Source organism: Lepisma saccharinum, chromosome 2, assembly GCF_977018435.1.
Source record: "Lepisma saccharinum chromosome 2, izLepSacc3.1, whole genome shotgun sequence".
NCBI lineage: Eukaryota > Metazoa > Arthropoda > Insecta > Zygentoma > Lepismatidae > Lepisma > Lepisma saccharinum.
The window spans coordinates 205,573,096-205,598,850 of NC_139230.1; the positions used below are offsets into that span (position 1 = coordinate 205,573,096).

The 25,755-nt window shown below is 41.0% G+C and overlaps 1 protein-coding gene across 1 annotated transcript; it reads left to right on the forward strand.

Annotated features, from left to right (window-relative positions):
- Positions 1 to 484: 484 nt before the first annotated feature.
- On the forward strand, positions 485 to 25,080 carry LOC145981068 (facilitated trehalose transporter Tret1-like). The gene is made up of 4 exons (XM_083114188.1): positions 485 to 661; positions 15,633 to 15,760; positions 20,243 to 20,378; positions 22,253 to 25,080. Exons 2-4 carry the CDS (start codon positions 15,644 to 15,646, stop codon positions 23,470 to 23,472), a joined length of 1,473 nt encoding a protein of 490 aa, XP_082970314.1. The 5' UTR covers positions 485 to 661; positions 15,633 to 15,643; the 3' UTR covers positions 23,473 to 25,080.
- Positions 25,081 to 25,755: the final 675 nt, after the last annotated feature.

Sequence of the window (25,755 nt, forward strand, 5' to 3'; positions counted from 1 at the left end):
GGTGCTTAAGCGAGAGGTTCTGACGTACGAGACGTGATATTTGCTGAAGCACTGTAGTAATGAATATCGCACATTATTAAATTTTATTGACCCCCTTCAACACATGCAATTACTAAGCAAGGCCGCTTTCCTTTTATCTTGTCGGCTTCAATGTTTGAAAGGGGACATTTTGAAGAGGTGCAATAAAGTACGAACATCTGGGTGACCCAAATTTTTAATTGCACTAGATTTTCTGTTTCCAACTGCACTAGATTAAGTCCGAAAAAAGTAATGTCAAGGACGAATTTTTGGAATGCAATTCGCTCCACGCTCAGCGCAATATACCAATTAAAAATTACAAGAACTTTATCTGTTGCGAAATTGGTTTACTTATCCCCTTGAAGCAAAGATGTAATCTCTCACCCGGAGATTAGTATCTTGCATATATAGCTTCATGAGGATTGTGCATGGTGAAGGAGATGGAGTGATCAGCGCTGTGCTAAGGTTTCGTTGAGTCTAGCATGGTTCAGAGTGCTAGGGAGCAGAGGAAGCCACTGAAGCTAAGGAGCCGTCGAAATAGTTTCAAATTTTTCAGTAGAATTGAAAGGGCATCAATGCTGTTAGGCTTCTATAGATTTTGGAGAACGGGAGGACCTTTTTTATCCATTTTCGTTCTTGGAAGGTAAGTGTGAAAGTAAAGCTTGATGCCGACCTCCGTGGCGGAGTGGTTAGCACAACACGCTACGACGCCACAGGTTCCCGGATTGGAATTCCGCCATGGGTGTCCTTTGTGGGTGTCCCTTCATCATTTTCACCATATCATCATTCATCCTCATCGTCGAGATTTACCAAAGTGACAGAAAAGCGACGTAAATTAACCATATCAATGAATCAATATATTCCAGATGGGATGGGAATTGCATTCGTGCAGTCTAACGTGGCTCTGGCGCCTGGATCCACAGTCCATAGTGTTTCGTGTCGTCATGTGTCTTCTCTTTATTTATGCTGATTGCCCTTCTACTGCCTCAGCTTTTATTGTTCTTAGCCTTGATAAGGAGTTCTCTTCCGCATAATAAAATTTTTATCCAAGGTAATCCTTGTTCCAATTCACGAACCGTGTACTTTATTTTGTTTGTTGATAAGGGTTCTATCCACGTATTGTGTGGCAGGTGTGTGTAGACTTAAGTGCTGACTCACTAAAGATTTGAAAGACAATCAATAAATTTACTGATACGCAGTAAATTTAAAATCAAAGTTTGATTTATATGCTTTTGAAATGTCACTTTATTAGAGTATTGTGAACCCGCATTGGATTTCACTTTATTAGAGTATTGTGAACCCGCATTGGATTTCATTTCAGAACAAAACCGCCTCTCTCTCTCCTGTTTGATTGGCTCTCACAAAGAGCAGCCATGCCTATAGGCTGGGATTCGAATGCGGGACCCATGGCATCGTAGGACGCTGTGCTAACAACCCCGCCACTTAGGCCGTCTCGTTCTCTCTCTCTCTCTCTCTCTCTCTTTCTCTCTCTCTCTCTCTCTCTCTCTGTGTGTGTGTGTGTGTGTGTCCGCCCTTGTACTCTCTCTCTCTCTTTCTATTCGTCTATTCATAGAGGTATAACCATCCCCGTACATTGCACTGTGGCATGAAAGGGTTGGAGGTGATGTGATCAGCGTCACGCTCCAGTCGCCTTTGCCCCCATTTAACAGTTTTTCCTAGGTCGGCTGAGCACCAGAGACCCTTCATGCAGGGGTATGGTAGAAATAATTATCTCCTGAGATAACAAACCCAGGTCGAACCAGCACATCCTGCGTGGCAGTCAGACGTCTTCAGGCTCGACGAAAATTTGAAGCAGGTCTCGGCATACCATGCCATTGCTCTACTAACTTCTCTTGTTTGTTCCTTTAAATCTTGCTTGCATATCTTTCTTTCATACCTTATTGTTCATTTTTCATCAGGAAAGACAAACACAAACAATCACGAACAAGGTATCCATACCTTACCATGCTGTTTTTTTTATTTATCTATCGATGGCTAACGTAAATCATTTAGAAACTAATGCATTAGGATATTCTGAATTCAGGAATTGTGGCAAGAGTAAATATCAGCCTGGGTTCCATATTTTGCAGGCTGACAAGGATCCGGCGCCTGGACACACAGTCAGGATGATCCTTTGTGGGGCCTGTTTTGAGTCATCCATATGTGTTTGTTGAATTTAAATGTTTGTTTTAATTTCACTTTATTCACAGATAGGCTAATCGGAACTGGACCTACAGTTTAAAGTGAAATCCGAACCACTATGTGCCACCACGGGGTAACGAACCCTGAACCCCTTGATTCCAAGGCGACGAAGTTACCACTACTCCATCGGTGATTGAAATTCATTGTATTTTTTTTTCTGGGGGACGTTTTACACTGTGACACGAATATCCGTGGACAGCGTCAGAGTGGTCAGCATCACGTGCTACAAAGTCAGGTATGGATGTGCTTTGTGCTTGTCGTATCATCTATTTCATCAATTCATCATTTGTTCTCATAGTCACGATTAACCAAATAGGTAGAAATGCAATGTAAAATAACCAAAATTGAAAATTATGTGTAAATAAAATTGATGCCAGATGTTAAAAAAATTGAGGTGCTAAGTGTAGTACAGGGTGGCTCAATAAGTCACTTAACACCCCCAGGACAAGGCCACTGCGGCATGGAACGGGAAAATGGCGATGACCAATCGTTCCCTGGCCAAGGGGGAACCACATTGACGTCACCCACATGGTCGGCAGCCATCTTGATGTCCGCCATCTTGAATTCAACTTCAGAATTTTAAATGAGAAGGGGGTGATATGATATATCAAATCAGGCTAGAATTTCACGAGAAATGCAACGATGAAGGTTTTTTGACGTATCTTTAACCAGTAAAAAGTTATGACTGAATTCTTGTACCGATTTTCTCCTTTTCGAGGTGTTAGAAAAATGTCTTAAAATTTGTTTAGCGCATCGGTAATGCATCGAGATCAAAGTGATGTCTAGGGAGAGAAGTTCGAATGCCATTGCACACGATTTTAATCGGATACATCCACGAAGAGCTGCGCATTATGAATGGTTGTCGCGAACAATTTACAGTGTGACGCTTCCATTGAATTAAAAGTCCTTCAGAGTGACAAGGCTAATGTTTATGTTCATAAGGAAGTTCATAAACAGAATATGCGACCCTTGTCATCTGATAACTAACTTTGGACAGAAACTGCTTCACCACGTTCCCATAGTGTCCTGGTGTTCCTCCCTTTTGGAAAAAACTCTGTAAAAAGTACCTTCTTCCATAAGCAAGGATGAAAAAACCTGTTTATTTAACAAATCCAAGTAGCCCTAAGAATTTAAGATTCCGTTGATGGAAAATTGACTAACCAATCGTGTTCCACACAGCACGCCACACCATTAACTTACCAGCACTAACCATTCAGCTTTTATCTGTGTTTGAGGTGTTAAGTGACTTATTGAGCCATCCTGTAGTTTAGCATAAAATAATATCAACAATATTTTGTTATTTTCAGTCACTTTTGGCTTATCGCGAGGATCAGGATGAGTGATGATACGATGAGGGGATACTCACAAAGAACACCCATGCCCAGGCCAGGTTTCGAACCCGGAACACCTGGCATCGTATCACACTTTGTCAACCACTCCACCACGGAGGTCGGCAAAAATAATCAAACCATTACATGAATACATTATATACAATTGTAACTCTTCAGGAACTGAACATTTTAAAATCACTCGTATTAGCCATCACCATAATAGAGGAGGACATTTCCTTCTCAGGTTGGTACTTACTTTTTAAAGTTTAGACTAATATTTTTACACAGAATTTACACAGGCACAGAATTTTTTTTTCTAAAATACATCTATATCTGTTTCCAAAGAACATACATCTCCAAGTAGCTTTATCCTCGAAACATATCCCTTACAAATATAGATATAATCGTTAATAATAAATTATCATCGCAAGTTTAAAAATCTTCAGTAATATATTCAATTCAGCTACGAATAACTTCTTCTACTATTTAGTTTATTTTACATCCCTTTTTATGGTTCTATATTAATGACGTCTATGAGGAACCTTTTATTATCGAGGGTTCAAGAAAGAACTTGTGACTAGGGATGGCCAGATCCGGATCCGGTTGGTTCCGGAGGATCCGGATCCTAAAATTTTCAGATCCGGATCCAGAACTTTCGGATCCGGATCCGTTTTGCCATCCCACATGCGCTTCTTTGGAAAGTAAGAATGTGCTTATAACATATTGTTACCTGCTAATATACATATACAGGGTGTCGCAAAACTCTTTCAACAACGCTTGGGAGCTGGTAGATATCATAAAAACAAGTAACTTTTCCCTATAAAGTTTACCTCGAAAGCGCTTAGTTTCTGCGCTATAAGCGCTTAAAGTCTATCCTGTACGTATGCAACCCAACACAGCAAACGCTTGCTCTGACATAACTAGCAGGGGCGCGTGGCAGGGTTGCCACTAGCGTTTCCCGTTAAGAGAGACGACTTAAAAACAACAACTTGGGAGTCTTGCCTGAGCAAAATCCAAAACATTAATGATACTTGCGATGTTGTAAGAAGGATTCACAGTATTTTTAAACTGACCAAAACAAATACTCAAAACCAAAAGATTACTCATTCTAAAATATCTCCATAATTGATTGATTGATTTGGTTTATTTTAATTCGCTTTTCTGCCAGCTTTGGCTAATCTCGACGATGAGGATGATATGATGAAATAACAAATGACACCAATGTCTAGACCAGGATTTAAACCCGAGACACCTGGCGCCGTAGCGAGCTGTGCTAACCACATCACCACGGAGTGTTTCGTATATCATACAATATCAACAATTGCAAGGGACACGTGAGATAGGGGAAATCCACGAACGAACTAATGTAAGCATGATGTGTATGCTGCCTCGTTTCGAACACGCAGACTGTAAAGTAGAAATTTTCAGCGAGAAATGCAGGCTCGACCAGGACTCGAACCCGGGTTATTACAATTTATTTGAAAATTATTCCTATCTGTAATAGCGTTATTGCTAATCGTGTTTGTCTCATAAGGAAATAATTGCGAGGCTCTTTTAATTTAATGATTGATTGATTCATTGCTTGATTGATTTGCTTTATTTTACTTAGCTGTTTGTGCCACTTTTGGTTAATTTACGAAGATGGTGATGAGTGATGATATGATTAAATTGATGAATGGACACTCACAAACATACATGCCCAAGCTGGGATTCGAACCCAAGATCCCTAGCTTATTTTAGAAAACAGTGGCAACCTATAAATTTTACCGACAACTGATATGCATGTAAGAAAAATTATGTGTTTTAAAAATTGGTATCAAGAAAATTCCAACGATTATTTGCAATACTAGAAACATGTGAATTAAAAACTTTCTCCCCCCCCTCTCTCTCTCTCTCTCGCTTTCTCTCCACTCAAACTGGTTAATCTTGAATGCTATATTAAGTTAGTTGTAGGAAGAAATTAATATTTCATTGAAAGAATTACATTGAGTTCGGTGCATACTGCCTGTACTAGTTTGTTCTGCACTTCACAATATCGTTTGATATTGGTACATCAAGAGAAATCCTCGTAATTTACACTCTTTTCATGCGTGCGAATTAGTTTTCTCATTTTGTGTCTTTGCTTAGCATTCTTATCATGGAACGTGAAAAAAAAATAATCAAAAGGAAACCATTGAGTACACGTCATAAATTGTACATATGTACATTGTAGCAACTTGATATCAACATTGAAATGTAAGAGTAATATTTTCGGAAGGCACCAAAATGTCAACTTTTAGTTCACCCTGGAAACAACGTTCTGTAGCAAACGAGCGAGATTCTGACATCTAGATGAATTTCCGGAATAATTCGTGTGAATTTATATTATTCTCATTGTACGTAATTTTCCTACACTTTCGGGCAAATAGTAAATACGAGGACATAAGATCCAGTTACATTGTTGTCCAGGTCGGAACTCGTGTCCGGAACATTCGGTAGAGAGGGATCATGTGTTGATCACTAAACGTACTCAGTCACCGAAGTGGCTCAAGAATATTCATCTGCATTTTTGTTTATTTTCAGCCTGCTTTTTATAACGAACTCGATTTGCAATAGCGCTAGTTCACTTTATTTCTAATAAATAAATTGTAATAACATTACAGCCTGCTTGTTCGAAACGAGGCAACAAACACATCATGCTTACATTTGTTCGTTCGTGGATTTCCCCTATCTCACGTGTCCCTTGCAATTGTTGATATTGTATACGAACACTCCGTGGTGATGTGGTTAGCACAGCTCGCTACGGCGCCAGGTGTCTCGGGTTTAAATCCTGGTCTAGACATTGGTGTCATTTGTTATTTCATCATATCATCCTCATCGTCGAGATTAGCCAAAGCTGGCAGAAAAGCGAATTAAAATAAACCAAATCAATCAATCAATTATGGAGATATTTTAGAATGAGTAATCTTGAATTTCAGTCTGCCCATTATTTGTTTTGGTCAGTTTAAAAATACTGTGAATCCTTCTTACAACATCGCAAGTATCATTAATGTTTTGGATTTTGCTCAGGCAAGACTCCCAAGTTGTTGTTTTTAAGTCGTCTCTCTTAACGAGGAACGCTAGTGGCAACCCTGCCACGCGCCCCTGCTAGTTATGTAAGAGCAAGCGTTTGCTGTGTTGGGTTGCATACGTACAGGATAGACTTTAAGCGCTTATAGCGCAGAAACTAAGCGCTTTCGAGGTAAACTTTATAGGGAAAAGTTACTTGTTTTTATGATATCTACCAGCTCCCAAGCGTTGTTGAAAGAGTTTTGCGACACCCTGTATATATAATATACATACACACATATATATGTAGTGTGTGCGCGCGCGTGCGCGATTTGTAATTAATGAATACACTTACAAGGGAGGTCTAAGTCTCCCCCTCTGATTTCCATGAAACTTGGCAGGTGTATAGAGATCCCTCTCCCTCAAATGTCAAGATGAGGAGAAATTGAAGTGGGGATCTGACCCCGAAACCACGTAAATATGGCATAGGAAGAAACAGGGGGCATAGGGCCTCTGTATACACCTGTCAAATTTCATGAGAATCGGAGGAGGACACATGGATCAGATGATCCCCACGTCAATTTGTACTCATCTTGACATTTGAAGCGGGTTTTGCCCCCTAAAACAGTTTTTAGCTAACAAAAGAACACGTAATACTTCCTTTGGGCCCCTCTATACACCTGCCAAGTATCACTTCAATTTGTCCTCATCTTAACATTTGAGGGGGTTTTGCCCCCTGAAACCGTTTTTTAGCTGAAAGAAAAAAACCCGTAATTCTTCCTTTGGGCCCCACTTTACTGCCAAGTTTCATGGAAATCGGAGGGGGACACTTAAATAACCTCCCATGTTAGTCTTACACTTTGTAATTATTTAACACTGCATATATTATAATATTTTATTTTAATTTGTAAAACTGTAACTATAGAACAATTGTATTATTTGTGTATAACATTTCTATCTTGTTATATGTGTTAAAGGTTTCATCCTGGAATGGAATGTCTCACATTTATGTGTGTTTTCATTTCCAATACATTCGAATGAATACATATTCGTTTCAATGGCATTTACAAAATCACCTCTGACATTTGTGCACGAGTGTGTTAGCCGATGCGTAGCAAAGTATTTTAGGAACAACACTTGAAACAAACTCTTGTAGGACTAACGAAAAATTTCTTTGTAATCGAAGATCATAGTACCTTTTAAGGTGTGGTAATATTATAATGGGATTGAGATACCAAACTCTCGGATGCGGATCCAGATCCGAAACTTTTGGATCCGGATTTTTCGGATCCGTATCCGTTTGGCCATCCCTACTCGTGACCACACCATATCAACCACTTCCCCCGCAACAGCCATCAGCTATTTGATATGATTTTGTCGTTTAGTTTAAACTATTTCGTGAGGACTATTTATCAGGTTTTAAAGCTGCAAGTTGGATGTAATTTTCTTTATCGTCTGTCTCGACGTTTCAAAGAGAATGTGATGTCACTGTTTTTGAGCAGTGAGTTAGCTAATCTAAGTGTTCGAATAGAATGCAACAAAGCATTGTTGTGCATTTTGATATTGTGTGTAATGTAGAAGAATGTTTGGACATAATTACCCATCGGATTGCGGTGAAACTAGACCACAGCAAAGCGACTAGTGATGAAAAAAATATTCAAATTTTACCACCAGGTGGAAACAGTCACACTTCATATAGCCCTAAATACTATACTCTGTCTCTGGAATATGTAGAGGAAGGCCGCGCTTAACGGAAGAAAAGAGGAGAAGGCCAGTTGGCGGAGCAAAGCAGTGCGCCCCCTCACTCTTAATCGGTCAAGCTCTCTCGAGTCACTACTTGCGCAGAGACTTGTTTTCGTTTGCTTGAAATACAACCACAATGCTTGTTGCCGGACCCTCTGGCCGAGTGGTCCCCGGGTTCGACTCCCGACTCGGACGTGGATGTTTGTGATTGTCTGTCCTGAAAAGTCCTGAACTAGAAATTTGAGTGAAAATGGTATGAGTGAATGAAGTGTGATTGATTGATTTGGTGTTTTTAAGTCCACTTTATGCACAGTAAGGCTAATTGGGACTGGACCTACAGTTTAAAGTGGGATCCGAATCACTTGTGCTTCCACCGGGTATCGAACCCGGGACCCCTTGATTAGAAGGCAAGGATACTACCACTGCGCCATCGGGGAGGCGAATGAAGTGTGATGAGGGAAGCTTCCACTTAGGGGCTTTCCTTATATATATATATATATATATATATATATATATATATATATACACATACATATATTTACATATATATACATAAACACACACACACACACACACACACACACACACACACACACACACACACACATATATATATATATATATATATATATATATATATATATATATAACGAATTCAATCAATCAAAACTACAATGCTTGTTGCATTTCATTCCAAATGTGCCAATTATTTAACAATAGATGACGATGAGAAAGATAAAATAAAGCTCTCAATGGAAGTTGCAAACTACGCCTCCTCAAGCACTTCAGGGGGGAGGGGATCTGCCCTTCCACACCTCCCTTTAATCAATCACCGAATAACACGCGCTCTTTCAGATTGAATTTGTTGCTGCTGGAAACGATCTTCGGATTATTCTGTTCGAAATCTACTTCCAAAAATTCTCCACAGATGGCAGTCCCTACAAATCCCGCAGTTCTTTGGAGTTTACTGCTGCCATCCTGCGACAAAATTACGAAGCACTTCAAAGATCTTGTAAATAAACCTCTTGGATCACCAGGCCAGTCCAGCCTCATGTTTGTGGAACAATTTGAACGTAAATTTATGAGTATTACGAAGTTTGAATGGGCTCGTGAACCACCGCACGTTTCGGATATTTTTCTTCCTACCTCGTGATCAGTGAGTGTGTAGTGGGTCAAGTGGACGACGAATTCTTCCTGTGGATGGCTTCAGTTTACATTTTGTGTGTTGACCGTGATACTATTCCGAAGATTCTTGGTAAGAGAATTCGCCACTTACGCACCTAGGGGCAAAACTTAATACTCCTGATTGCAAACTAATCTTCCTACTAATACTAGCCGGCCCTCGTGGCGGAGTGGTTAGCACATCGCGCTACGACACCAGGGGTCCCGGGTTCGAATCCCGGCCTGGATGTTTGTGAGTGTCCATTCATCAATTTCATCGGTAAATATGCGATATCGCCCGAACGGGATTTCTTCAAATTTACAGGCGAAACTACTTACTGAAATCAGTTTCTGTAGCATTGTCGAAGTTCTTCGAGGTATTTTCTTTCGCGGAAACTGAAAACTTCACCATAGAATGCTGCGGAACAAGAAATAATAACTTCTTACGTAAGGAACTTGCATTTTCTGTAAAGCGACAACATTATGTCGTTGTTTACATTATGTACCTGCAGATAGCGCGAGCGTCGAAAGTCACGCGGTCTCACCAGTGTTTCCAAACGTGCCTTTTTTTTTACGATTTTTTTCTTTTAACTATGCTTACCTAACCCAACCTAACATAACCTTGCCGAAAATGGTCCGTGGGGCTATCGTGAATGGTTCTTGGGGCTATCTTGAATGGTTTTTGGGGCTATCCGTCAATGGTTTTTGGGGCTATCATGAATGGTTTTTGGGGCTATCCGTCAATGGTTTTTGGGGCTATCGTGAATGGTTTTGGGGGCTATGCGTCAATGGTTCGTGGGGTTATCGTGAATGGTTTTTGGGGCTATCCGTCAATGGTTTGTGGGGCTATCGTGAATAATTTTGGGGGCTATCCGTCAATGGTTTGTGGGGCTATCGTGAATGGTTTTTTGGGGTTATCCGTCAATGGTTTGTGATGACATAATGAACACGAAAGTAGGTATTTTTCGGTTAAGATGGTTGAAACACTGCATACCCACTCCAAATCGACAAAACAAGCACGACGCGTGCACGCCATATTGTCTGTTACCCAAGCGGAACAAGGAAGACAAATAATGACTCGTAATATGAAAAGTTGACACTATTTTATGGAAAGATGCATAACATCACCTTAAAGAATCTTCCGCAATACAGAATAGGTAAGCATCAATGTTAAAATTAACGAAATAAACGAGTTAGAGGTGTTCGGGCGATATCGCATAATTACTATTTCATCATGCCATCACTCATCCCCATCTTCGCAAATTAGCTAAAAGTGGCACAAATACTAATACTAATTGTTACGAAACTATTGTTACGGACACATGTACTTAACTTCGCTCCAAGTCCATGATGTTTTTTTCAAAGTTCTAAACAAAATGTCTGGCACCACTGCTACCTGCACAGTCCAAAGTGTAAACTTCTGATCCATGTTATCTTGCTCACATTCATGTCATTTCGGGGCTTTGTGGCATTCACGCCTTGCCAAGTAACGTTTCAGCATTCAAATTTAAGCCACTGACAATGCTTGTGTTGAAAGATCATCTTCAGCATTAAGATGATCCTCACAGACAAAACGGCGGAGTTTGACTGTGGATAACATGAAAAAGATTGTTATGTAGTCATGATGGCCACCAGTGACGTGCGGTGGCGTCGACACTTGGGGTAGCAGTCAGTGGCGTGCTCAAGGAGGGGTGGGGTTGGTGGGGGTCACACACCTCCCCCTTTAGGACTCGCATTGCTAAAAAAAAAAAAAAAGAATGTCCATAACGGGAAAAGATTGCAAAATGATGTATGAGTACTAAAAAAAATACACGTAAAACCCACCCACATTCGAAAATAAAAAATGATTTGATTTGACTACTAAGCAAATCTCGGCTTGGCCATGGGTATTCTTTGTGTGTGTCACTTCATCAATTTTATCGTGCCATTTTCGCGATTAGCCAAAAGTGGCGGAAAAGCGAAATAAAATAAACCAAATCAAGCAATCAATCAATGATTTGATTTCATTTTTGTTACTTCGCGTCACTTTTTTGTCACATTTGGTTAATTGCGAAGATGATACCATAAAATTAATGAAGGGACAAACACAAAGAACACCCATGCTCAGGTCGGGGTTCGAATACGAAACTCCTGGTATCGTAGCGCGCTGTGATAACCACTCCCCCACGGTTGGTTGATTTGAAGTACACTTTATGCACAGAAACAAAACAGGCAACAAAACACACTTTTTTGTAGTTTCTTTTTGACTTTTTGAGTTCTGAGATACATTTTTCATTCCAAATTAATTCATTATTCACTGCAGAGTACAACACATAGGATAAGAATGCGCGCTCATCACGGGTTCGAATCCTGGCCTGGATTGTTCATATGAGGTCCCTTCATCAATTTCATCATATCATCCTCATTTTCGCGATAACCAAATGTGGCAGAAAAGAGAAGTAAAATATGGTAAAATAAACCAAACCAACAACAATATGAACGCGCGTTCTCTTGCCCAAATAAATACCTCCGTATTTATGACTGTTAGAGGCCAAGAGTAGTATATTTAAATAAAACACTACTAAAACGAGAGTGAGAGCCCGAGCACATATTTGTAATTTAATCATTATATATTCCATACTTGAAAAAAGAAAAGAAAGAAAGCATAACATTATTGTCTGCACATAACACGTTCCCATAGAGAACATAAGTACTGCAGAAAATTTTACCCTGAGTTCTTTAGAGGATTTACAAAAAATCTATGAGAAACCAATCCCCTATCTGTCCTATAGGAGATAGACTGGGGGGGCCTGAAAGCCTGGGCTTTCAACCATTGCAGCGGGGGGCGAGAGGGCAAGGGAGGTAGAGGTAGAAATCTTCCATTTTCTTCGGGTGGCCGTTTCTACCTGGAAACTGGTCAGGCGGAAGAAGAGCGAGCTAGGGTATCCAGCCAGCTTTGTCTGCGGATCGGACCGATGGACGAGAAGCGCGTGGAAAAGAAAGTGTTGCATATGAATTGTGGCTTTAACAAGACAATAAATATTGTGATTTGAATATAATTCGAAATGTGAGATTGATTGATCTATCTCTGCTAGACTAGCTACTCCTCAGTGCACGTCACTGATGGCCACTCGAGAACAATGATAAAACCAACCTCTCTCCGGAACACTTTTGTGTCATCCCTGACCTTTCGTGCAAATTGTTAGTTTGTATCACATGGATTACAAGCACCAACTCTACAACGAGATCTTTCATTCTCTTAAACCTCTCAACACGGGGTTGTGCTTTGACGTGGCAACAGCGCGAACTTCTGCCACCCGCCTAATTTTGTGGTCGTGCGTTTGGTTCTTCTAATGTGTGGAGACCTATAACCGCGTTTGTTACAACCTGTCCCGATTCCCGCACCAGCTGATCGCTGGCTTTTCTCCGTGCTGGGGAAAGTCAAAGCCAGGCAGTCAATTAAAATACGCAACGTCGCAACAGCGTCTACGTAAGTGCCTCTCTTCTGGCTCCCATTCGCTCTTCGTTGCCCAGCAGACGATTTTTTCCTCGTTTCTCATTGGCACCGAAACTGTCGAGCGATCGCTAGCGCGGGAAACGGGACAGGTTCTAACAAACGCGGAAGTGTAAGAACTTTTTAATATGGTATGTGATTTCTATGGTGAAAAACAAGTGTTAAAAGGCGGGGAAAATAATGTGTTCTTACCGGTCGTATTTGGCGCTGTAGTCAAAATGCAATTCGAAAGATCTCCGCTTCCAGTCAAAGGCTTCGAGACTGAACGGCAAGACAAGGCTATAATCACGTCGATGAACTGATGAAATGGACGAAGTAACAGACACAACGAAACTTTTATACCTTACCCAGGATTCGAACTTAGTATCCCTAGCTTAGGCGTGAGGTGCGATATCAGTCAGCTTCGTCGCGTGGGCTGGCTGTCAGTCATGTTAGCCGACAGGTGCTATTGTGCTCTTGATATATCAGTTCACGTGGCTGTCTTTACTTCCGGAAAATAGTCCTTGCTCTGCAATCGGTTGTCGTCAATGACATCAAGATAAAGAACGGGAATGTTGTTAGATACAATTCATTGATTTTCCCATTTTCCTGACTGGGCATTCATCCTGTGTTATCAGTTTCCCCGATAATGAAGATTGCTTGCTGTCATTTTTTATTACGAAAAATCAATCAGCAAGTGTTGAGTTACAAGGATTTAGTTGTTTTATAAAAGTTCGTGCGGATGCCGTACGATGTGTAAATTACAAGAGATATCTGAACAGAGTAAGTTTCATATTCGTTCTGTTACTGTTTATTTGAATTTCTATATAAATATTACCCACGTGGTTCTCAGAATTCTGCAGTAAAACAATGACCTAGTTCCGTTATTCTTTCTTAAGGAAGTTGGCACGTAGCAAGGCTTCAGAATTCATATGAACTCTGTGGACACAGTAGCGATTAGTTTCCATATATAAAGTGACCTTTCACTACGCGTCTTTTGAATATTATTTACATACTGTAACTTTGTTAATTTTCACTCGCGTCAGTCACCTGTACTCTATCCCAGGAGCCGGACCCTGTGGCCGAGTGGTTAGCACATCGCGCTGCGACGCCAAGGGTCCCGGGTTCGAATCCCGCTCGGGCTTGGTTGTTTGTGAATGTCCATTCATCAATTTCATCATTTCATCACTCATCCCCATCTTCGCAAATTAGCCAAGAGGCAGAAAACGCGAAGTAAAATAAACTAAATCAATCAATCAATCTATTCCGCGCGTAATGGTGGAAAAAGGGAGAAAGCGAGTGGGCGGAGCGATGCAGTACACGCTGCTGTAAAGGCTGTTAGCTGCTCTCCCCTTTTCCCCTCCACGCAATTTCGCTCTTCTGCCACTTTCGGCCGATGGCGAAGATGAGGAGTGATGATATGATTCAATTGATGAAGAGACACCCACAAAGAATACTCATGGCCAGGCCGGGATTCGAACCCGGGACCCCTAGCGTCGTGGCGCGGTATGTTCGGACCTCTCGAGTCACTACTTACGCAGACTCGAAGAGATTCCCGGGACAGAGTATAGGTGGCCGAGGTTGTTGAGTGGTTGACTCACAATCTCGCCACTCCCAGCTTTCAGATTGGACATGGATGTTTCATCTATTCATCACTGAAACTCATCGTCACGTTTAGCCTACTAGCATAAATGACACATAAGAAAAATTCAATCCACTTGCCGTTTATATGAAAAACACTTACTTTCCCGGACCTTCCGTTTCACTTATTGTACTTTCCATTGGATACTCCTCCATGGTATTGCAGGGATTGCGCTATTCACATGCAATCAAGATATATTTTTGTTCTAAGTCCAATACCTTTTATCTCCTTGTATCTAATCTGTTATCAACATCTCTAGATTAATAGTCACAATGATGCTGATCAAATAGATGTTACCTCAAGTAAAAGAAACACACATGAATTTTAATCTAAGTTCCCTGAATTAGATGTTCGCTCATAACTGGGGCCATTTTGTTAACTTAAAATTACATATGTGAATGTTCACGAAAATTTCTTCTTTGCAGCTGATCAGTGCTCATGATGAATGTTTTGACTTTTAACCGCTGCAGGAGTTTATATTTATTTATGCGTTGTGTTATGTGGTCATGTGAAAGTAGTCCCCGAACAGGATGTGCTTAGGGGAAAGCAGACAGTGGCGAAGCCAGGCCTAGTGTTCGCTCTCCCTATCTAGAGACTTACAATAGGCACTATTTTAACTACATAATGTTTGAGTACTAAGTACTCAATCCCATTCCCTCTCACGTGTTCGTTGATGGAGCCGTCTGACGTCACTATATGCGCAGAAACTTGTTTTCGTTCGCTTGCTCCACAGAAATACGGGACAGAGTATAGAAGACCTGATTTGTTTAGATTAGGTAGATAGGTTAGACACCTATACATAATCGTATGTTACAATTAGGGACGTGTTTGATGTTAGGGATGTAAGTATTTATTGGAAATCTAGTACTGTTATTTTCGAAATAACAGGATAACGTATCACTAACAATAACATTAAGTATGATTAGGAAATGCATATTCTAGAATAGTTCTTCTGAAAGATGCATCTTCTACTATATGCTGATAACGCACATATTATTTGAATTAACTACATTGTTTTCCATTAACGTCATTTCAGGTAAAAACAAAATGGTGGATTCAGTAAATGGAAGTAATCTTCATCTTCAAGAAGAAGGATTGGAAGCCAATACGAGCAGCGAAGTCTCAGAGAAAGGCGCCAGCAAATTGCGAAGGGCAATACCTCAAGTAAGCTATCACATTCTTGTGTACCAGTACAGCCGACCTCCTTCACGGAGTGGTTAGCACAGCGCGCAACGACGGCAGGGGTCCCGGTTTGGAAGCCTGCCTTGGGCATGGGTGTTCTTCCCTTCATCAATTTAATCATTCCTTGTCATATTTGTGATTATACTGCAGGAGGCCTTAGAAAGAGCGTTTCGCGGGCTAACAGCAGAAGTCGCTCGCACACTATTGCCGATACTCTCGTGTCGTCTGCTCCTCAGCCGAACAAACAGGCCGAGGTAGCAAGAGGCAGAGGTCACTCACCCTTCCAGAAGGGTGCAGCGAGCTAGTTGTGGCAACCGGGCTCGCTCGTTCGCGGACCTGATTGGTTCTCGCAGACACCCCCCCCCCTTATTGTCGTCTGCTGCAAGCCCGCGAAGCGATCTTTCTAAGGCCTCATGGAGTATAGCCAAAAAGTTCCAGAAAAGTGCAGGTAAATCAACTAAGTCAATCAATACTGTACCATTATTCTCATATTCACGCAGGACAATTTTGCTCACTGGTTGGTGGATCGTATACTCAGGTTCCCAAAAGGCGCTATTCCATTCTTTACACGGCCTGATTATACTCTGTCCGGCTGTCTCTGTAGCAAGGCCGTGCATGACAGAAAAGATGGGGGGATCGAGTGGGCAGAGCGAATACGCTGCTGCGAAGGCTAGTAACTGCAGTCGCTTTCCCCATCCACGCAATCCCATTCCCTCTCCTTGTTCATTGGTGGAGCCGTCTCGCGTCACTACTTGCGCAGAGACTTGCTTTAGTTCGCTTGCTCCAGAGATACCCAGGACAGAGTATAAACATTATTTCCTGATAAGATTTGTAAACCCATTTAACTGCAATCATTACTGCTTTATGATAAATAAACAATATACTAAAGGGCGCCACAGGATTTTCTCTCGGGGGGTGGGTCAGAGTAAGATTTCACACTTTGCATTTCAGTCAGAGAAACTTATATTTTACCGTTTATTATTATTATTACTATTATTATTATTATTACGATTATTATTATTATTATTATTATTATTACTTTACAAGTCATAAAATTTGAAATTGAAACTGCTTTGGCGTTGTTGACAAGTTCAGACTTGAGGCCACTATTTACATAGAAACCGCATTCGCCTTGCTTCCTTTCCATAAACATCTATAAATTGTTCATGAATAGTTCTTTGACTTTTTGTACTTTTTCACAGTGCAAAGATATGGGAGAGAGATCACTAATCTTCTTTCCTTTTCGCGTCGGAGGGTACTGAAAGAAAAGTATTTCAAAATTACGTCGCGAGAATTGTCATGGTCAGGTTCGAACTTGGGAAATGATTTCCCAACTTTTCTGGATTGATTGATTTAGTTTATTTTACTTCGCTTCTCTGGCACTTTGACTAATCGCAAAGAGGAGGATGAGTGATGATATTGTAAAATTGATGAAGAGACACTCGCAGAGAACAACCATGCGCAAGCCGTGATTCGAATCCGGGACCCCTAGCGTTGTAGCGCGATTTGCTAACCAATCGGCCACGGAGGCCGACTTTTCTGGATTACGAACAGTCGAGAAATTTCAAAACATCGTATTTAAAAGTGATAAATTCTTGGTATTTTCTGCACTATAAGTGTCTAGAATTTCTTGAAATTAACAGTTTTAATTCCAGAATTGCAAGAAATAATCACTTGAGGGGGAAACAGTGTGTAGAATTCGAGATTCTCACCGCATCGGGATATTTAAAAAATTTCCCGACCTAGTCGGGAAATAGCGAATAAGGTCGGGAAATAGCGAATATTTTAAGTCCCGAACGTCGGATTATAAAATTCGCTTTCCCATTCCCGTCCCACACACACCTACTTACAGAGTCACATGATTCTAATGTCTCTGGTAAAACGTTCTGTCGTTATATTGTTAGACATGGCAGTTACGTACTGTAACAGCCTGTAAATCACAGAAAACAATTTCAGGTTCACCTTTCGAATTACATTGACTTTTATCAGATATCTCCGGGAAGGGCAAGTGCCCCATTTGCTCCCTCCCCCTTACGGGCACCCTTGAATATATTCCTAAATCTTGCAAATTATTGTTATACTACACTGCTCAAAAGAATTAGGGGATAATGCGATATTGACGGAATTCGCCACTAACATGCACAAATCGTTACTCTGTGGGTCAACGTACGTATCGTAGTGTTATGTAATCACAAAAGTTGGTTGAAAAGAATATGCACCAGGGGGCTACCGACGTTCCACATCACATGACCTGAGCGTAGAGCGCGGAATGGGCAGAAGTACTGCCCTCTCTGTGTCATCCTGTCCACTTGTAGGGTGATTACGTGATGCCTCCGCAAAGCGAATTACGCGACTCCACTGCTTGGAGAGCAATTGGACGACTGGAAGCTGGTCAAACACAGCAAGTTGTGGCAGCAGCGTGTGGAGTGTCGCAAAGTGTCATCTGTAGACTGTGGAGGCGTTTCCAGAATACCGGAACGGTACGAAGACGACGTGGTCAGGGTCGGACAACATCAACAACCACACAAGATGACCGGTATTTGGCATTACTAGCGCGTCGGAACCGCCGAATGAATGCTACCGAACTGCAACGTGAGTTCACCGTGGCTACGGGAAGACGCGTATTGACGCAGACAATGCGGAATCGCCTTCATCAGGTAGGCCTGTATTCCCGTCGATCGATGGTGTGCGTGCCCTCACTGCACCTAACCGGAGAGCCCGCAGAGAGTGGGCTGAAGAACATCGTGCGTGGAACCATGAACAATGGCAATCGGCTTTGTCCAATGACGAGTCTCGGTTCAGCACGTATCCCGATAATCGACGACTATTTGTATGGCGAGAAAGAGGAACACGCAACAATCCACAATTTGTGCAAGAACGACATGCGTTTGATGGTGGTGGTTCTCGTGTGGGCCGGCATCAGTATCGGTGGTCGTACAGACCTCTACAGTATCCGGAATGGATCGCTGACGGCAGTGCGATACCGTGATGAGATCTTGCGACCCATAGTTGTACCTTACGCTGCAGCGGTAGGGGACACATTCCTTTTTATGGACGATAATGCTCGACCTCATCGGGCACTGCTGGTGGACACCATGCTTGACGAGGAAGGTATCGAGCGAGAGGACTGGCCAGCGTGCTCGCCTGACCTGAATCCTATTGAGCATGCGTGAGACGCACTAGGGCGACGTATTGCAAGTCTGAAAACACCTCCCCGGACTCCTCAGGAGCTTGAACAGGTCCTCATCGAGAAGTGGCAGAGAATCCCCCAAGACCTGTTGGATAACCTGATTCTCTCTATGCCACAGCGATGCGCAACAGTTTTAGCGGTTGCTGACACCACACACCATATTAGAGGTCCATTTCCATGCGGCGGCATTGCTCTCTCAGAGTCCATCGTTGGTGAGTCCCATGTCACATGTTGTTGTTGAGCACTAATTTTGCCTTCATGTTCCACAAGTGGCCTTTGCCTTGCCTGTTTGGCATGTGTTAGCCTCCCATTGACTGGCATTCTTGGTTTTCATACCTATCTATCGTCTGGCTGTCCATGCAAAGTCTAAACTCACATTATCCCCTAATTCTTTTCAGCAGTGTATATCTCTGAAATGCTTTCTCAAGTGTCTTCTACACTCTGTAAAGAAAAAAATAGCTACACTTGCTCGGATATGGTTTTCAAAAGATTTATTAACCAACACCCCCAGTTCTTTTCTATTTTCATTTATTTTTTTTATGTTTCAATGCAAGAGTCTCCCTCTGGTGCTACTCTGTTGCATAGAGGCCGATGAGTGCTTCGTGCGATGCGAACTTCCCGCCTGCACAATGCACCTCAAAAGCAACAGAGTAATACCAGAGGGAGCCTCTTGCATTGAAACATAAAACAATAAATGAAAATAGAAAAGAACTGGGGGTGTCGGATAAATGTAATCGTTTTCGCAAAACCACCTCCCGTTCCTTCTGCGATGATAGGAGGGAGTGAGAGAGGCATCACATGACGAGAAGTTTTCCATCGAACGAACACGACCGACGATGCCTCCTGTCCCTCTCACTCCCTCATATCCGTTCCCTTGCAACGCTTTATTCGAGAACGTTCCTTCACAAATACGCCCGGTGCCCGACCCTGTGGCCGAGTGGTTAGCACATCGCGCTGCGACGCCAAGGGTCCCGGGTTCGTATCCCGGTCGGGCTTGGTTGTTTGTGAATGTCCATTCATTAATTTCATCATTTCATCACTCATCCCCATCTTGGCAAATTAGCCTAGAGGCACAAAACGCGAAGTCAAATAAATTACATCAATCAATCAATCAATCAAATACGCCTGGTGGACAAATTCTGCTTTTCTTATTGTTTTAATTCACTTCATAATCTTGTGAAAACCATATCCGAGCAAGTGTCCCTATTTTTTCTTTACAGAGTGTATTTACTGTAATAAAACGCCAGCCTTTCATTATAAGTTTCCTTTTCTAGGTACTTGCAAGTTCAGCTAAAAATCTCTTCATCATTGGTTATGGAATGACAGTTGGATTTACCACGATTGCCATTCCAGCGCTGAAGGAAAACAATTGTGATTTGTGTCTCTCTGATGAGGAGATATCATGGTTCGGTAAGTAACTCAATGTACTAAGTTAGAAAATATAAGTATTGGCATGTGTAAAGCACAGAAATTTTGTTTCCAAGACTTGGAAGGCTGTATTTATTAAAATATATACCAATGGACAAAACGTTGCAAAGCTCAAATGAATAACATTCATTAGAGTTTCATTTTTGTTTTGAGTCTAATTTTATGCGCAGTAAGGCTAATCGGGACTGGACCTACAGCTTAAAGTGGGAACCGAACCACTATGTGGCTCCACCGGGTATCGAACCCGGGACCTTTTGATTACAAGGCGATACACTCAGAGATCAGATCTCAAAATATTCTTAACATGTTGTTCTATAGATGTTGATATGCAAGGGGGAGGTCTTTTGTCTATAGCTCTTGTTTAGTCTTACGCCGGTCGGCCTACATGCTGGCAAAGGGAAGTGGTGAGCGGGAATAAGCCGCAGACCAACCAAGCAACATCGGTGGCGCCGAGAGTTACGACGAAGCGGGAGGTGCTGCTGCTCGCACTTCGTTCTACAAGCTGTGTGTTTCGCATCGCGCTGGACTGGTCGCTTCCCCGCCATAATACCATACAAGAGCTATAGTTATGTACAGACACTACTGGTTTGGAACAAACCAATTTACTTTAAATGGGTTCGCTACAACCCAGAAGTGTCTCTTGATTGTAAATTCATTTATTTTCCTGTCACTGAGTTCTGGCCCCACAACGAATGTCTTTTTAATTATAGTAAGATAAATATGTACATACACACTCACACATACACGCCCCTTAATGACTAAATTATGCCATTCTGGGGACAACATCGAGAAGAGAAGAGTTTCGTCTGATCTGGTATTGATAACGTGTGTCTCGTTCTCGGTCTCTGATTAATAAGCACTTATCTCGTTCTTGTCTCGGTTCTCGAGGCAAACCTCGATTCCGTTTCCGCCGAACTCCGTGGCGGAGTGGTTATCGCAGCGCGCTACGACGGCAGGGTTCCCGGGTTCGAATCTCGGTCCGGGCATGTTGTTGTTCGAACGAGACCGAGAGACTCCGACATTAAATCTTGCCTCATCTGAATTTTACATGGGTTTGTCTCGTTCTCGTCTCGAATTTTAAAAGGTCGTCTCGGTCTTGTCTAAAATTTCGAGACGAGCTAAGGGCTTGCCTCCTCTTTGTACGATCAGTTCTTGTAGTTCTAGTACTGTATCACTAGAACGTACGGAACCACCCCATTGACATAACATAATCGGGATACAAAAATCTTCATATTTTAACATTGTCTGTTCTTTATAATCGATTACGATCATCCAATGACATGGCTGAACATATTTGTGGAAATATTATTTTGAGTTTGGGAAATTCAATGAAAGCCGACATTCTGAGTCTTCATTAGAGCCTTCAGTTTTACAAAACATTTTTATGTTATCAGGATAAATGTCTAAATACTAATTTTTCAATCTTCGGTTCGTCCACATTCTTTCGAATCAAGTTAGAAGCAACCTCTCTGTAACTCACTTCAGGCAAAATCTGGGTGATAACTTTGACGAAGGTCACGGACGATTCGTTAAAATGCATTGCTTTTTTCTGTTCGTTGCCCTCTAATCTGCTGCATTCCAGTTAATATAACGGATCAAATAGTGGTATTATATGTGTGAAGCCCACACTATTAATTGGAACAGTGCATTATGAGAATTACCAACACTCACAGAAGTCACTACTCACTACTAGGTCCTGGAGCACTATGTAGAAAGAAAAGGATGAGAACCTTTTAGGATATAAAAGTTGAAGAACAATCTGTTACTCTGTTATGGTCAGGCGATCACATTTTATATCATGCATATCAATAAGTTATGGCATATTACTATTCCCAATATTGTCAATTTCCTTTCAGGAAGTATCAACCTCATCTGTGTTCCAATTGGAGGAGTTCTCTGTGGACCAATTCTAAACTTCGTTGGGAGACGTCAGATGATGATGGTTGATAACATCCCCTTCACAGCAACTTGGATTCTCTATTACTTCTCTAACTCAAGCAGCATGCTTTATGCAGGGCTAATATTGTCAGGGTTAGGTGGAGGATTCATGGAAGCACCTGTTATTACATATGCTGTTGAAATAACGGAACCACATCTGAGAGGAGTACTGACCGCACTCTCCTTACTATCAATTGTTCTAGGTATCTTCATAGAGTTCCTACTTGGTACCTTCATATACTGGAGAACTGTGGCTATTGTGAGTTTGGCTGTTCCCATAGTAGCAATGATAGCCATTTGCTTTGTTCCCGAGAGTCCCCCGTGGTTGTTGTCCAAAGGGAGAGAGGACGAAGCCATGCGATCTCTTTGCTGGCTCAGAGGATGGGTGGAACCTTCAGAAGTCCAAGAAGAGTTCCAGTTGCTTTCAGAGTCCATCAAGAGCAAAAGTCCTCCAAAGACATGGCAACAAAAAGGACACGAATTTTTTAAACCGACCGTGTACAAGCCATTCTTTGTCTCAATATTTTGTTTCCTTCTTCAGCATTTTGCTGGACTTACTGTAGTGCAAACATACGCTGTGGAAATTTTTAAACAACTGGACACGGACTTAAACGAGTTCATGGCTACGATGTTGGTTGGTTTGTTTGAAGTCATTGGCAGCACTGCATGTGTGATACTTGTACATTGGACTGGCAAAAGAGCTCTCTACCTTGCCGCTGCAAGTGGGAGCGCATTGTGTATGTTGGCGGCAGGAACGTACGCGTACCTTCACTTAGTCATGGGTGTTACTGAAAACTGGGCACCATTGGTATTTATTATTGGATTTGCATTCATTTCACACACAGGCCTGCGTGGATTGCATTGGATATTCATTGGCGAGATTTTCCCATTAAATGTTCGAGCGTATATGAGTGGTATCACCGTCTCTATTGGATACATTTTGGGCTTTATAGCCAATAAAACCTATCTCTATATTGTTAACGGTTGTGGTTTGTACGGCATTTTTTGGATGTCTGCCGGCGTAGGGATACTTGGAACTGTAGTTTTGTATTTCTTCCTGCCAGAAACAGAGGGAAAGAGCATGATAGAGATCGGCACCATTTATGAAGACAAAAGGAATACGTGTCGAGAATCTTAAAGAAGCTAATCCTTCCTTACAAATAATAATAATTATTTCTTACATAATTACAAACATTTCCCGAGGTCAGCAAGAAAAGTAGGGTTTGCCACAAACAGTATATGTGAGAATTAATAGTGGATGCCATGTTTTGCGCATAACCACCAAAACATCCCACTAACACCCAGCATTTTCTAAGAACACCTGCCATTTGGACATTTTGGATTAAAATGTACATTTACAATCCACCTGAAAATATGACACACCACATTAGAAAATACTTTATACGTTACTGAGTGTATGCTATGTGTTCTAATATTGAGTTACGATATCCTATTCCGTGCTTAAAATTATTTTAGAAGGTGCGAATGAAAATGCTATAAACATTACGGAAATAGGCTTGGATTGTCAAAATTGATAACGAACTCTCTAGCCTTCTTGAACCCGAAGGTTCATGGCTGCAGCAACATAGTCCTTCCATCTGTCCCTATCCTGAGCAATATCTAAATACTGTTTTCTATCCCTACCAATTTCCTTTAGGTCCATTATCCCAAATTCATAGAGATTATAAATGTCTACGAACATGATTGTCGTATCAGGGAGAAATTATCAAGGAGATCATCAGTACCTTGCTACGGATTTACACCAAGGAGAAATTTACGGAATCACTAACATACACCCAAAAATCCATATAAAATATACTCCTTTTTGGTAGGAACACTACAAGATGAAAAGTTGGTTTTCAAGATAGCGTGTCTATTGTAGGAATTTCAGCATATTTTTGGATAGGTCCCTCAGAACGGTAGCTAATAATTACAAGTTATCAACTGTGAAATAAGCCTTGTGGTAATCATAAAAAATTGCGTCGCTTTCTGCTTCTTCAGTGCAGTTGGGGTGATAAGGAAGAATTGGTAAATGATATTGGTGAAAGGACTCTGTTAGATCTGGACTCGAATTCGGAACCATATGTAGCGATATTGCGAGCTGAGTATTTGCTGGGCTATCAAGGGGGCCTGACAAATGTTTCCAGGAGTTTTCGTTGCATTTGACACATTGATAATCTCGTATGTAGGTACTTGATACAAAGTTATCCATGACAAAGCAAATTAGTAGGAATAGAATATTACAATGAACTTCGCTTTTTCCAATGCAAAAATTGAACCTTGAATGAATGTAAAGGTTTGAAGTTCTATAGAAACAGATAATGTTGTCAAGGACGTGTTTGGGGAAGGGGTCTGTACCCCCCCCCCTCCGAAAGTCTTTAACAAGAGCTAAAATAAAATAATGAAAATGTACTTTTTAGCATTTGTTGTACTCAGATCGGTGTTTATTTATGACCTCTGAACTTGGAAGGCAAGGATTTTTATAATGGGTTCAAACTGCTCTGAAGAACAGTACCAATGAAGATTTATGCAAACTAGTACTTATAATAATATACCTAAAATATTAAACTGGATCTAACATCCTTTTTTATTATTCAATAAATATTCATTTTTTAAATCTATTTTTCATTAATTCCTTGTTTCTGTACAAATTTTTGCGATATTAGATACTCGTATGCTAGCTAATAGATAGGTGCTGTTACATCTATATTCTTTCAACATGTTTTTACGTATGCAAAATAATAAATATTCAACATTAATAAATTTACATATTTTAATTAATATTTAATTTTTTCATTTTATTTTAAAATTAATTTAAATTATTATTATTATTATTATTATTAACATTATTATTAATATTTTTGAGACACTTTGTTCGGAACCCCCCCCCCACGAAATATATTTCTAGATACGTGCCTGAGTGTGGTCACCACAATGCTCGACTGTCATTCACTTTCAACAAGATCACTCACTTGACACAAAGCTGAGTAGCATCCAGGGCTCCCTTTCCTAGGTAATCTTAGTTAAAAACATCGAGCACCAGCAATCATCGACACCACAAATCCATCTAGATCACATATATGCTTTTGTCATACCGTTGTGTTCTTGTTAGGAATAGACTCATTTTTTTGCGTGTCGTTTGCAGCAAGCAATAAATATACTGACTAGGTCAATGCTTCTCTATGCTTCTATATTTCAGAGGTACTTTCTGTGCTTTTTTCATATTGCAAAATGACTGGTTCTGGTATATCTCTCTCTTCTTCTTAAATACTTTAGGCATACCATGAAAATATACATGAAAATACTCACAAAATATATACTACATGTACAATGCAATTGTAGAAAATAATATATTTCATGACAATATGTATTTGTATCATTTGTGTCAAATTGATTATTATAATACACTGTGCTAAATACT

Coding starts and splice junctions, on each gene's coding strand:
- LOC145981068 (XM_083114188.1), top strand. CDS start 15,644: ATGGTGGATTCAGTAAATGGAAGTAATCTTCATCTTCAAGAAGAAGGA. Junction 15,761..20,242: donor TGCGAAGGGCAATACCTCAA/GTAAGCTATCAC, acceptor TTCCTTTTCTAG/GTACTTGCAAGTTCAGCTAA. Junction 20,379..22,252: donor TGAGGAGATATCATGGTTCG/GTAAGTAACTCA, acceptor ATTTCCTTTCAG/GAAGTATCAACCTCATCTGT.